The following is a 13,641-nucleotide window of genomic DNA, read 5'->3' on the forward strand; positions in this document are numbered from 1 at the left end:
CAGCCAAGGGCTTGGTGCCAAATCACGACAGCGTTCTCCAGATCTCCCTCAAGACCTGTCTGGGTGTGCTCCTGGGTGACCTGCCCTAAGTGATCCTGCTTAGGCAGGGGGGGTTGGAGTGGGTGGTCTCCAGAGGTCCCTCCCACCCCTTACCATTCTATGATTCTATCCACACCCCCCAGTAATACCAAAACCAGAACAAAGAAACTGATCAAAACCACACTTGTGAAAGGACTCTGCCACCCTCACAGCGAATTATTTGTGCCTTGTGCTGATGCAGAACCTCCTGGGTTCCACTTTGTGCCCATTGCCCCTTGCCCTGTCCCTGGGCACCACTGACAAGAGTCTGGCCCCAGCCTCTTGCCCCTCACTCTGTAGTTCTTGCTGAGCATTGCTCAGATGCCCTTTGGGGCTGCCCTTCTCCAGGCTCAACAGCCTCAGGGCTCTCAGCCTTTGCTCCTCACAGAGGTGCTCCAGGCTCCCTCAGCACCTTGGCATCCTCTACTGGACTCTCTCCAGCAGTTCCTTGTCATCCAGCCAGGATCTCCCATGAAGAAACCCTTCCACATACCACACCAGGAGGGAATATCCCCTAGAATTGTACATTTTTACATATTGCATGGGGTTGGAAAGGATCCTCCAAGGTCATCTTGTCCTACTCCCTGCTGAGCACTGCTGCTCTTAGCAGCTGGTGGGGTAAAAGCAGCTTTCCAGTACCACACCTTCCTTCCTGAAATGACCTTCTTGGCATCCATGAAAGCTGCTTCCTAAAGACTGAGTAAAACCAAGATTTCATGAGGTTGGAAAAGACCCTCCAAGGTCATCTTGTCCTACCCCCTGCTGAGCACTGCTGCTCTTAGCAGCTCGTGGGGTAAAAGCAGCTTTCCAGTACCACACCTTCCTTCCTGAAATGACCTTTTTGGCATCTATAAAAGCTGTTTCCTAAAGGGTGAGCAAAGCAAAGATTTCATGAGGTTGGAAAGGATCCTCAAAGATCATCTTCTCCTACCCCTTTGAGAAACAGCACCCTGCTGAGCACTGCTGCTCTTAGCTCATGGGGTAAAAGTGATTTCTCTGTAACACACTTTCCTTCCTGAAATGACCTTCTTTGCATCTATTAAAGCTGTTTCCTAAAGGATGAGCAAAGCAAAGATTTCATGGGGTTGGAAAGGATCCTCAAAGTTCATCTTGTCCAACCCCCTGCTGAGCACTGCTGCTCTTAGCAGCTCACGGGGTAAAAGTGGCTTTTCTGTAAGACACTTTCCCTCCTTGAAATGACCTTCTTGGCATCTATGAAGGCTGCTTCCTAAAGGCTGAGCCAAGCAAAGATTTCTTGTGGTTGGAAAAGACCCTCCAAGGTCATCTTGTCCAACCTGTTGGAGAAACAGCACCCTGCTGAGCACTGCTGCTCTTAGCAGCTCGTGGGGTAAAAGCAGCTTTTCAGTACCACACTTTCCTTCCTGAAATGACCTTCTTGGCATCTATGAAAGTTGCTTTCTAAAGACTGAGTAAAACCAAGATTTCATGGGGTTGGAAAGGATCCTCAAAGATCATCTTGTCCAACCCCCTGCTGAGCACTGCTGCTGAAGGTGCTGCCCTCAGCAGCTCGTGGAGTAAAAGCAGCTTCCCAGTACCACACCTGCCTTCCTGAAATGACCTTCTTGGCATCTGTGAAAGCTGTTTCCTGAAGGTTGAGCAAAGCCACCCACCTTGTGCCTTGGACAGCCTGTAGGAAAAGGTGTTGCATCCATTCATGCAGCAGCTTGGCAGCCCTGCAGACTCAGCTCCTTTGCACAGCAGGAGTGAGTCAGAGCGAAACTGCACCGTCAAGATCTCTGACGTGGGGAAGGAAACACAGGTAAACACTGGGGAGGGACAGCCCTTAGCAGGCCCAGAGTTTCCTTTGTGGAATGGACACTTCAGGCTTCTAGCAACAACCAAAAAACAACTACAACAAAGAAAACCCAACCTGCCCCAAAACCCCAAAGCAGCCAGGTTCCAAAACAGGGAGGAGGGAATTGCATAAGACCGAGAGCTGCGCACCACGCGCTGGCTGGCCCAGCTGAAATGACTTCATGGAGAGCCACAGCCTGCTCAAAATAAGATGGGGTTGGAAATGAGGGCTCAGCTCCTCAGCTGGAAGGAAAGAGGGCTCCCAGTGGCCTGATGATGATGATGGTGGTGGAGGATGTTCCAGTGTGCCCAAAGACCCTTTGCTTTGCGTGCCGCCCATAGAGAATCATCGAATGGTTTCAGTTGGAAAAGACCTCTAGGATCCTAGAGTCCAACCATCAACCCAAGACCACCATGGCCACTAAATCATGGAGAACAGGGCTGGTGAGGAGGAGCTGAGGGAACTGGAGGTGTTTAGTCTGGAAAAAAAGGAGGCTGAGGAGACCTTATTGCTCTCTACGTGTCCCTGGAAGGAGATTGGAGTCAGGTGGGGCTTGGTCTCTTCTCCCTAGTATCAGGTGATAGAATAAGAAGAAATGGCCTCAGATTGCACCAGGGGAGGTTTAGGTTGGCCATGAGGAACAATTTCTCCCCCAAAAGGGTTGTCAAGCCTTGGAACAGGCTGCCCAGGGAAGAGGTTGGTTTACCATCCCTGGAGGGATTGAAAAGCTGTGGAGATGTGGTGCTGAGGAACGTGGTTTAGTGCTGAGCTAATGGTTGGACTTGATGATCTTAAAGGTCTTCTCCTCCCAAGTACAGGGAAGTTGTTGGGAACCTCCAAGTGAAAACTGGTTGTGTTTAAACCTTGTGGGTTCTGAGCCCTCTGCTCCTGCTGGCTCTTCTCCTTTCTCACAGCTTCTGAATTAGAGCAGGGGAAGACAAATGGCTCACCAAAGAGATGCCACAGGCTGTGATTCAGCTGCAGTAGTGTGCCTGCAGTGATTCACCAGGAGGAGGCCTCCTCATCTCCTCTGGAAGAGGCAACACCAACAACAAAAGGACAACAGATCAGGTCACAAAATCCCACAGTGCCTCAGCCTCAAACCCATCCATTACTAATGGTCCATCCCCTTTACTCACACAGACATGCACCAAACATTCCTCTCCTATGCTGCCCAAGGTAAAATCCCCAACAGCTGAACATGTGCTAAGAGACAACATTTTGCCCTTTTCCCACAGAATCGATGAGGCTGGAAAAGAAGGGAGGCTGAGACTGAAGATTAGGAAGAAATTCTTGACAGTAAGGGTAGGGAGACACTGGCACAGGTTGCCCAGGGAGGTTGTGGATGTCCCCTCCCTGCAGGTGTTCAAGGCCAGGCTGGATGAAGCCTTGAGCTGGTGGGAGGTGTCCCTGCCCATGGCAGGGGGGTTGGAACTGGATGAGCTTTCAGGTCCGCTCCAGCCCAACCCATTCGATGAATCTCTGAAGAACGATGTGGAAGCTTTCCAAGGAAAACCCTCTGGTAGCAGAACCCTCCAAGTTCATCTCCACTTTCTCTTTCCTGGAGAACAGTTTCCCAGGTTTTTCAGTGAAATCTTTATCACAAGGAAGCAGGGTGGGGGCTGTGCTCATGTAGAAAGAGAACACGAAAGGGAGGGAAGCGGAAGGGGAGAGACGTCAGAGGGATCCTCTCCAGCTCTGAAGTGGTCATTTTATTAGAGCTGGGACAAGAACTCTCTGTTACTACAGCTTCACCCTGCTCACAGAGCCAGCACTGGGCTGCTTGGACGGAGCTCCTCTCCATTTCCAAGAAACAAACTGGGATGAAAGGTGCCAGAAACGAGAATGGTCCCAAATGCTTCCACACTTGACTGCCCCACACTGATGTGCAGATAGTGACCTCCATGGCACAAAGCTTGGTAAGCAGCCAGGCACCTTGCACCAGCCTGCAAGGACCTGAGCAAAGCTTCCCAACCAGGCTGGGCTCCACCACCTCATCCCAGCACACTCCATCACACCTGAAGGGAGGCTGGAGTGAGGTGAGTGTGGGTCTCTTCTCCCTGGTTTCAAGTGGTAGGATGAGAGGAAAAGGCCTCAAGCTGCCTTCAGCAAGCTCAAAGGCTCTGCTTCCAAACTTCAGCTGCCCTTGTGCCTGACTGCTGATAGAATCATAGAATTGGATGGGTTGGAAAAGACCTCTGAGATCATTGAGTCCAACCTTCAACCCAACCCCACCATGGCCACTAAACCATGGCCCCAGGTGCCACGGCCACAGGTTCCCAGAATACCTCCAGGGATGGGAACTCCACCACCTCCCTGGGCAGCCTGTGCCAATCCCTGACCACTCTTGCAGCAAAGACATTTTTCCTCATCTCCAACCTAAACCTCCTCTGGCACAATTTCAGGCAATTTCCTCTCCTTCTGCCACCTGATATTATGGAGAAGAGACCAATTCCCACCTCACTCCAACCTTCTTTCAGGGAGCTGCAGAGACCAATGAGGTCTCCCCTCAGCCTCCTTTTCTCCTACCTAAAATCCCCCAGCTCCCTCAGCTGCTCCTCCCCAGCCCTGCTCTCCAGACCCTTCCCCAGCTTCATTACCCTTCTCTGGACACACTCCAGCTCCTCAATGTCTTTCTTGGAGTGAGGAGCCTAAAATATTGACAAGTCCTCAACTAAACCTTACCCTTAAACATTACATCTACAAAACTCTAAAATACCTCAAGGGGTGAGGACTCCACTATCTCCCTGGACCAGCCTGTCCCAATCCCTGACCACACAGTCAAGATTTTTTTCCTAATCTCCAAGCTAAATGTCTCTTGTTTCAGTTAGAAGAGACCTCTAAGCTCATCCAGCCCAACCATCAACCCAACCCCACCACCATGGCCACTAAACCATGGTCCCAAGTGCCATGGCCAGAGGTTTCTTGAACCCCTCCAGGGATGGGGACTCCACCACCTCCCTGGAGCAGCCCTACTCAAGGTTTCAGATCATGAAGTGCAATTGCAGGCTGGCCTTAGAATGGCCACGGAGGATCCAGTGGATTTGTGCAGGCTCATTAAAAGTGATGCTATTAAATCCTGCCAGCTAAGTGCAGGTTTGATAAGAGGTTTTTTGGTTGTTGTTTATTGTTGCTGTTCTTGTTTCCCCTCTAATACAGCATAAAAAAAAAAAAGTAGCTGTGAGAATGCAGAAGCAACCTGACCCAGCACCTTTCCTTCTCTGCAGCCTAGCTGGAGCTTTCCTTCTCCAGCCACAGTTAAAATTTACAAGAAGCAAGCAATGAGAAAAAGAAGAAAAGAGAGAGAGAAAGAGAAAAATGCAGAGTCTAAGCACAAAAGATTTGATGGGGTGTGAGGAGAGGAGGGGGGTCACAAGAGAACAGGAAACCAAGTTGACGGGAAACCCAAGTGACATTTGGGTTTAATGAATGACTTAAAACCCCAATATTGCTCGCCAGGAAATGGGGAGAGGAAATGGAGAGATGTTTTGAGAGTATAAATGAGGGGCTCCATCAAGGTGAAGGCTGCAGATCAGCTTTGGAAACCCTCCTGTGAAAATTCAGCTGAGGGCTGGACCAAGAGGCTGAGCCAAGCTCCTTCCACACCATGCCAAGCCACCCAGCCCTGCTCCTGCTGCTGCTGCTCCTGGCTGCCAGCACCCTGCCTGCCAGGGGCTCATCTGCTGAGCCCAGCTGCCTCCACTTCTCTGAGCTCCTGCCTGCAAGGCTCAAAGAGCTGAGGAGCAAATTTGAGGAAATCAAGAACTATTTTGTAAGTAGAACCCTGCTGCTCTCTTCTTCTCCTTCTCCTTTTGCTGCCTTTTTTTTTTTTTTTAATTGTTTTGGTCTTTTGCAAAGATCAGGGATTTGGAGCAGAGGGGAAGCAGAACTTCCTCCTGAGAGAAAGGATTTGTGTTGAGGGTGAGCAAGAGCAGCTCAGTGTCACTGCTGCCTGGGAGGCATGGCTTCTCTTCCTAATTTTAGTTACAAAGAACTCAAGAGATTTCATCAAGAACCTTTCTAGCCAGACTTCCCCCTAAATGCTGCAGAGCAGATTGTTCTCTGGGTTCATAGGAAGGAAATTGTTCCTTCTTCAGGGCAAGAGCTCCAGCCTTGCTGAAGGCAGTGCTGGATGAAAAGGGAAGCTGTCTTGTTTTGCTACAGGTTTCTCCTTTGTTTGGTTTGAAAGAGTCACCACAGCCTGCTCGTGGTGGTGTCTGGCTGGAGAAGTGCTGCAGGGTACCTGTGTAAGGCCACCTTGCTCTGCAGGGTAGCTCAGTGGGGTCCTTGGGGCTGCTGGAAGCAGCAGGAGATACCCTCAGAGCCTTTGGCACTGCATCAGTGCTGACAGAGATGGTTGGTGACATCTTTGTCACTGTTTTAGCTGATGTCAGGGTGTTTAAGCAATCAAGCAAGATAATTCTCCAGATTCCATCCCAAGCTAATGTCACAGCCTGCATGTGGTACCCAAAGAGCTGAGCCAAGGCTTTGGAGTCAAACTTGCTGTCAGTCTCCCAGTTGGTACTGGGAAGGAATCATTTCAACCTCTCTGGGAAGCTTTTTAAGCACCTAGGTGCCATGGGGTGAAGCTTTGGGTGCTGCCAGCCTACCACTCTGATCTTCCAGAGCTGCTGGTGCAACAGAAGCACCACAAGAACAAACACCCTCAGGGGGATTAAACCCTCCTGGCCCTGGGGAGCCCAGGGGCAGGCAGCCTGGGGTGGATTCCTCACTTCCAGAGGCTGCCAGAACGTCTCTGCTGAGCAGTGGGGGTGGCATCTGCACTCTCACCCCAGCACCCTGCCCAGCTGAAGCTGCAGCACTGGGAGGGGTTTCACATCCACAAAGTCGCTGGTGCTGAAGTTTGTGACTTCTCTATCTGCCTGCCTCACCCCAAGGGTGGCTGCAGTGAGAGCTCATGGTCCAAAGGACTGGGGACACCTGTGCCTGGTGGCACTGTCCTGTGCTGGGTGCTCTTTGCCTTCCCACCAGTCAGACCATAAGGGCAAAACAGCCCAGGGATGGTGTGGTGAGGCAAAGAGGACCCAGGGCTGGCTGCCTCTCCAAGCTCACATTTCTGTTGCATCCTCCTGCAGCAATCCAAAGATGATGAACTCAGCGTCCAGCTGCTCAGCTCTGACCTGCTGGATGAATTCAAGGTAAGAGTTATCATTTCCTTCTCAGTCCCTCCTCCATCCCTTGGCCAGTGCTTTGCAATCCAAGAGGCAGACTGGAACTGGGATGTGTCCTAATGGGACACAAGGATGGTTCCCACCCCACCACTGCAGCTGCAGGGAGTGGTTCTAACACCCCAAGAGTGCTCTGACCACCAGCACCCCGATGCTGATTTGTAAGGACAGCCACACATGAGTGCTGGTGGCCAACCCCACCATGGGTACCTCCTCTCACCCCAGGGGACCTTTGGCTGCCAGTCAGTGTCAGAGATGATGAGGTTCTACATGGAGGAGGTCCTGCCCAGTGCCATGAGGACCAGCACAGACCATCAGCAGAGCATGGGAGACCTGGGCAACATGCTGCTGAGCCTGAAGATGACAATGAGACGTTGTGTGAGTGGGGCTGAGCATCGTGGGGGGGGGGGGGTGTGGAATCAGTGCTGTGGTGAGGCAGGACCACTTCCAGAGGAGCAGCAGAGCAGGGAGAGGGAAGAGGGTCTCCCAGGGAATAGGATCATGGGTGCTGGGATGGTGCAAAGGAGCAGGGCTCTGGGCTGGCAGGGGCTGGCAGATCCCATGAGGATGGGGTTTCACAGAACCATTGAATGGTGAGGGTTGGAAGGGACCTCTGGAGCTCATCCAGTCCATCCCCCCTGCTCCAGCAGGGCACCCACAGCAGCTTGCCCAGGATCACAATGGCCAGGGGAGTTTGGAAGCTCTCCAGAGAAGGAGACTCCACAACTCTGGGCAGGGTTTGGAAGCTCTCTAGAGAAGGAGGCTCCACAACTCTGGGCAGCCTTTTCTCCTAGCTCCTGCTCTCCAGCTTCCATTGGTTAATTAATGATGGTTCTGGGGCTCTGATCAGGAACATCTCTTACTTGCAGTCAACTCCACCCAACAGAGTCTGGATGAAGGGATAAGGGGAGGGAGCTTGGAGTGTCCAACCCTTACCTGGGTGATGGAGCATCCTGGCTCTGAGATGATGCCTCCCAAAACCACTGCTGGTGTGGTTGTGACCCCATCACCTACCACAGGCTGAGCCAGACAGGAAGAGCCCTGTCCCAGGCAGAGAGCACCATGGGGTTGCCCTCACCTGGCACCAGCACCAAGGGCCACAGGGCTGGGGCAGGGCTCAGGGTCCATTCTCAGGTCGTGCTGAGCTCCTTTCCACAGCCCATGGTGCAAAGCAGCCACAGTTGCTGCCCCCATGGCCATGGGAAAGGTGGAGAGCAGAGGTGCAGCAATGCCAAGAGGCAGGAGGAGGGGAGAGCCAGTGCTGCACACCCCAGGGAGGAAACTCCTGTGGTTGAAGCTGTTGGTCTTGTCCCTTTGCAGCACAGATTCTTCACCTGTGAGAAGAGAAGCAAAGCCATAAGGCACATCAAGGAGACCTTTGATAAGGTAAGGCTCCTGCTCACAGGGCTGGCTGGGGGTGGGTCCAGGGCAAGGCTCTGGATCTTGCTGCTGCTTCCAGCCTAGAACAGGGAACAGAGTGCAAGAAAACTTCTTGCATTATAGAAATACCTGAGGGCAGAGAAATCCAGAGAGGGATGCTTGAAGGAGCAGCTGGTGAGGTGGGCAGAGAAGATGGAGATGTTGGTGGAAGGAGAATATAGAGTCAGAGAAACATGGAATTGTTTGGGTTGGAAAAGACCTCGAAGATCATTGAGTCCAACCATCAGCCTAAGACCACCCTGGCCCCAAGTGCCATGTCCTCAAGTTTCTTGAGCCCCTCCAGGGATGATGACACCACCACCTCCTTGGGCAGCCTGTTCCAATCCCTGACCACACTTGGAGTGAAGAAATTGTTTCCAATCTCCAAGCTAAGCCCCTCCTGGCACAATTTCAAACCCTTAAAGCTCGTCCAGTCCAACCCTTCTGCAGTCAGAAGGGTCACCTGCAACTAGAGCAGGTTGCTCAGAGCCCCAGACAGCCTGACCTGGAATAGTTCCAGGGATGGGACAACTCCCACCTCTGTGGGCAGCCTGTTTAGCTGCCACATCACATGGATCACCCTAAAGGGACTTGGTTTTTACCTGCAGATGAATGAGAATGGAATCTACAAAGCCATGGGAGAGTTTGACATTTTCATCAACTACATTGAAGAATATTTGATGATGAAGAGGAAGAAATGAAGACCCCAATGGGGCTGGCACCTCCCACACCAAAATCCTGCTGAGTTTTCAGAAATCACTTTAGGCTGGAAGAGCACACAAGAGTTTTAAGTTATTTTAGGGTTCAGGTCAGGAATCACAGGTCAATAACTTCCAGCTCTGGTTTGTATTTAAAAGGTTTTGGGGTTGTAAACAGTTGGATTTAATATTTATTACTTCTCATACCTCAGTCTCTATGTTTACAAGGGTTTGAAGGAAAGGGGTGACAAGCTTGGAAAATACTATTTATTGGTCTAAGACTGATTCTGGTAGTGCTATTTTATTCTTAGCTTCAAAACACCCAAGGAAGCAACCCCCCCAGGGAGCAAAGAGTGAGCAGAGCTTCTCCTGAGGACAACCTCACTGAGCACAGGAGCAATTCCAGCTCTGAGTCCAGCAAAGTTTCATTTTCAGCCAATGAGAGCTCTCCTCACATCCTAACCCTCTATTTAATAATGCAACCAAATGGTTTTAGGCAGAATCATGTCAATGTCTCTGGTTCTGCAGTCAGAATTAGGCTGAAATAGTCAGAATTATGCCATAGGCTTGCACTGAGCAAAAAAAAAAAACCAAACCACCATAAATATATTCAAGGGCATCTGAGAGTCCTTTGTATGAAAAGCAGTGTGGAGAAATAGGAAGGGGGGGAAAAAAGGAGGCAAAAAGAGAGGCAAAAAAAAAAGGAGGCAAAGAAATGGGGGGGGGGGGAAAGGAGGCAAAGAAATGGGGGGGGGGGGAAAGGAGGCAAAGAAATGGGGGGGGGGGGAAAGGAGGCAAAGAAATGGGGGGGGGGGGAAAGGAGGCAAAGAAATGGGGGGGGGGGGAAAGGAGGCAAAGAAATGGGGGGGGGGGAAAGGAGGCAAAGAAATGGGGGGGGGGGAAAGGAGGCAAAGAAATGGGGGGGGGGGGAAAAGGAGGCAAAGAAATGGGGGGGGGGAAAGGAGGCAAAGAAATGGGGGGGGGGGAAAGGAGGCAAAGAAATGGGGGGGGGGGAAAGGAGGCAAAGAAATGGGGGGGGGGGGAAAGGAGGCAAAGAAATGGGGGGGGGGGAAAGGAGGCAAGAGAAATGGGGGGGGGGGGAAAGGAGGCAGAGAAATGGGGGGGGGGAAAGGAGGCAGAAGAAATGGGGGGGGGAAAGGAGGCAAAGAAATGGGGGGGGGGAAAGGAGGCAGAGAAATGGGGGGGGAAAGGAGGCAGAGAAATGGGGGGGGGAAAGGAGGCAAGAGAAATGGGGGGGGGAAAGGAGCAAGAGAAATGGGGGGGGGAAAGGAGGCAAAGAAATGGGGGGGGGAAAGGAGCAAGAGAAATGGGGGGGGGAAAGGAGCAAGAGAAATGGGGGGGGAAAGGAGCAAGAGAAATGGGGGGGGGAAAGGAGGCAAAGAAATGGGGGGGGGAAAGGAGCAAGAGAAATGGGGGGGGGAAAGGAGGCAAGAGAAATGGGGGGGGGAAAGGAGGCAGAAGAAATGGGGGGGGGAAAGGAGGCAAAGAAATGGGGGGGGGAAAGGAGGCAGAAGAAATGGGGGGGGGAAAGGAGGCAGAGAAATGGGGGGGGGAAAGGAGGCAAGAGAAATGGGGGGGGGAAAGGAGGCAAAGAAATGGGGGGGGGAAAGGAGGCAAGAGAAATGGGGGGGTGAAAGGAGCAAGAGAAATGGGGGGGGGAAAGGAGCAAGAGAAATGGGGGGGGGAAAGGAGCAAGAGAAATGGGGGGGGAAAGGAGGCAGAGAAATGGGGGGGGGAAAGGAGGCAGAGAAATGGGGGGGGGAAAGGAGGCAAGAGAAATGGGGGGGGGAAAGGAGGCAAAGAAATGGGGGGGGGAAAGGAGGCAAAGAAATGGGGGGGGAAGGAGGCAAAGAAATGGGGGGGGGAAAGGAGGCAAAGAAATGGGGGGGGAAGAAGGGGGGAAAAGGGGGGCAAAGAGGAGGGGAAAAGGGGGGCAAAGAGGAGGGGAAAAGGGGGGCAAAGAGGAGGGGAAAAGGGGGGCAAAGAGGAGGGGAAAAGGGGGGCAAAGAGGGGGGGAAAAAGGGGGGCAAAGAGGGGGGGAAAAAGGGGGGCAAAGAGGGGGGGAAAAAGGGGGGCAAAGAGGGGGGGAAAGGGAGGCAAAGAGGAAAAGGAGAAGGAAAAGAAGGACTTCCACTCCCATGAACACCAATCCTGCCACAGCAATAGCTCAGTGCCCCTCCAGACTGCAGCCTGTCTCTTAGTCCAGCTTAAAGAAAACAAAAGAAATAGCTTGAGGAATGAAATGTTTGGTTCTAATGGAACTTGACTTCACTGCTGACTCCCAGAGCTGCTGGCTTGGCCACTGTGCACTCGGAGAAGTTACTCCTCCTGTGGTTGCCAGTCTCTGACTGAGCTTTCCTGGCTGTTTTGTTGGGTGTTGTTTGGGGTCTGGGGTTTTATTTTGTTTGTTTCTCCTTTTAGAAGTTAGAGGCTCTTTCATGAACCACCATTTTAAGGTGGCTGTGGGTAATTTGCATTCAAATTCATCCAGCTGCACCCAGCACCTGGCTGTGCTGGGGTTGTGTTCTCTCTAACCCCTGCACATCAGGAGCCAGGTGCAGCATTGAGTGGGGGAAGGGTTGGGTTTGGGGCTCTTCTTCCTCCTGCCCCAGTCTCCTGCATGCTCCCAGGACACTGAGCCAGAGGAGAATGCCCTAACCCAGGTTTTCTTCTAATATTTAGAAGCATTAGGGCACCAATACCACAGAACTGTCAGGGTTGGAAGGGACCTCAAGGATCAACTAGTTCCAACCCACCTGCCATGGGCAGGGGCAGCTCACACTAGATCAGGATGAGGAAACACTCCCAGTTTGTCATTTGGTTTGTGAGTTATGACTGGAAAAGAGGCAATTTATACCTGGCTTATTCTGCTGTAACGTTTCTGAGGACAGAAGGGCACAGAGCAGCAGGAATGCTGCCCCATGGCTCGCTCCTGCAGCTGAAAGCAGCCAAGTGGCATCAGCACAAGGGCAGCTGGGGAGCTAAACACCATAAAACTTGGACTCAACACCTTCCCAGGACATGCTGAGCTCCTGTGGAGTTTTTTTTTCCCCACCAAAATCCTCAAACCCAGCACTGCAGGAGAAGCAAGGACAAGCCTGGAGCTACAGCAAGACACCAAGAGCAGAGGCTCCATTTCTGGGCACGCTGGTGGGGGAGGGACACCATGGCCTGGCCACAGCTCCTGTCACTGTGTGACCTTCTGCATGTTTAGCTGTGGGAAAAGACATCTTTTATTTTTGCTAATAAAGAATTCCTAAGGAATGAAGCCTCTCTTGGTTCTTGCAAGGGCCCCAAACAACCTGACCTGGAATGGTTCCAGGGATGGGACATCTCCCACTGCTCTGGGCAACCTGGGCCAAGTTCTTACCACCCTCAGTGTCAAAAATCTCTTCTCTCTCTCTCTCTAGCCTGAACCTCTCTCTTTTAGTTCAAACCATCACCCCTTCTCCTGCCCCAAAAGGCCCTGCTCAGAAGTCTGTCCCCAGCCTTCCTATCAGCCCCCTGCATGACTTTTCTTCCACTGGGAGCTCTCAGACCCTTGTCACCAGCCTGAGGCAGGAATCCAAAGACCTCATGAGCAAAACTGGTGGCCAGGCTGTGCCCTGCATGGAGCAAAGGGCAGAGTCAGCTCAGCTGTGGTGGGTTTTTCAGTAAAGCTCTGGTTAAAGCCACCACAGGAAGGAAGCAGCTGGGATGCCTCCTGCTGCACAGAGACCAAAGGTTTCCAGTTACCTGATGCCACAGGAGAGGTTTGATTCAGCAGAAAGCAGAGGCAGAGCAAGTCAGCAGTCTGGAGGGGACAGCTGCCAGCTCCTGGGGACATCAGTGTGGGAGAGGAGCTGGCCCCGAGGGGAGGTGCAGCTTCTCTCCTCCAGCAGGGGGTTAGGAAACTGGAGGGACTGCAGAAAGGTGCTGAAAGGTCCTCCAGGATGAGCAAGGAGAGCCTGGGGACACCCAGTGCTGGCTCAAAAGCCTGGATGAGGCACTGAGTGCCATGGTCTAGCTGATTAGTCAGGGTTAGGTGATCAGTTGGACTTGATGATCTTGGAGGTCTCTTCCAAGCTGGCTGATTCTGTGATCACCATGCCAGGCTGTGCCATTTGTCCCCAAGCCATGGGGACCTCTGCACCATGACACACAGAGCTGCTGGGCAGGCACATGGAGACATCTCTGACTAAAGCTTGGAAGTTTTAGGGAGACAGTTTGGGAAATCCCATCTGGGCAATCTAAGGCAGCATCTGCCATGGAGAAATGATGCTTCCAGTGCAGGCCCAGTCACCATGAGTCATTCTTGGCCATGTCTTCAAGCAGCCTTTTCCTACTGCTCAACCAGCCTTGACCACAGCAGTCCATGCCAGGATGAACTGCTCTAAAAAAAGTCCAGAAATAAGGCCAAAAAAATCCCCAGAGGGCAGCC

General features: G+C 52.2%; 1 protein-coding gene across 1 annotated transcript; it reads left to right on the plus strand.

Moving 5' to 3' along the window:
- Window positions 1-5,534: 5,534 nt before the first annotated feature.
- IL10 (interleukin 10) lies at window positions 5,535-9,203 on the plus strand (the record flags this gene model as incomplete). Its single annotated transcript, XM_054395911.1, has 5 exons — window positions 5,535-5,666; window positions 6,991-7,053; window positions 7,309-7,461; window positions 8,404-8,469; window positions 9,111-9,203. Coding segments are annotated over 5 exons (507 nt in total), but the record flags the coding sequence as incomplete, so codon positions are not given.
- Window positions 9,204-13,641: the final 4,438 nt, after the last annotated feature.

The sequence above is a fragment of the Indicator indicator genome, chromosome 35 (assembly GCF_027791375.1).
Source record: "Indicator indicator isolate 239-I01 chromosome 35, UM_Iind_1.1, whole genome shotgun sequence".
Taxonomy (NCBI): Eukaryota; Metazoa; Chordata; class Aves; order Piciformes; family Indicatoridae; genus Indicator; species Indicator indicator.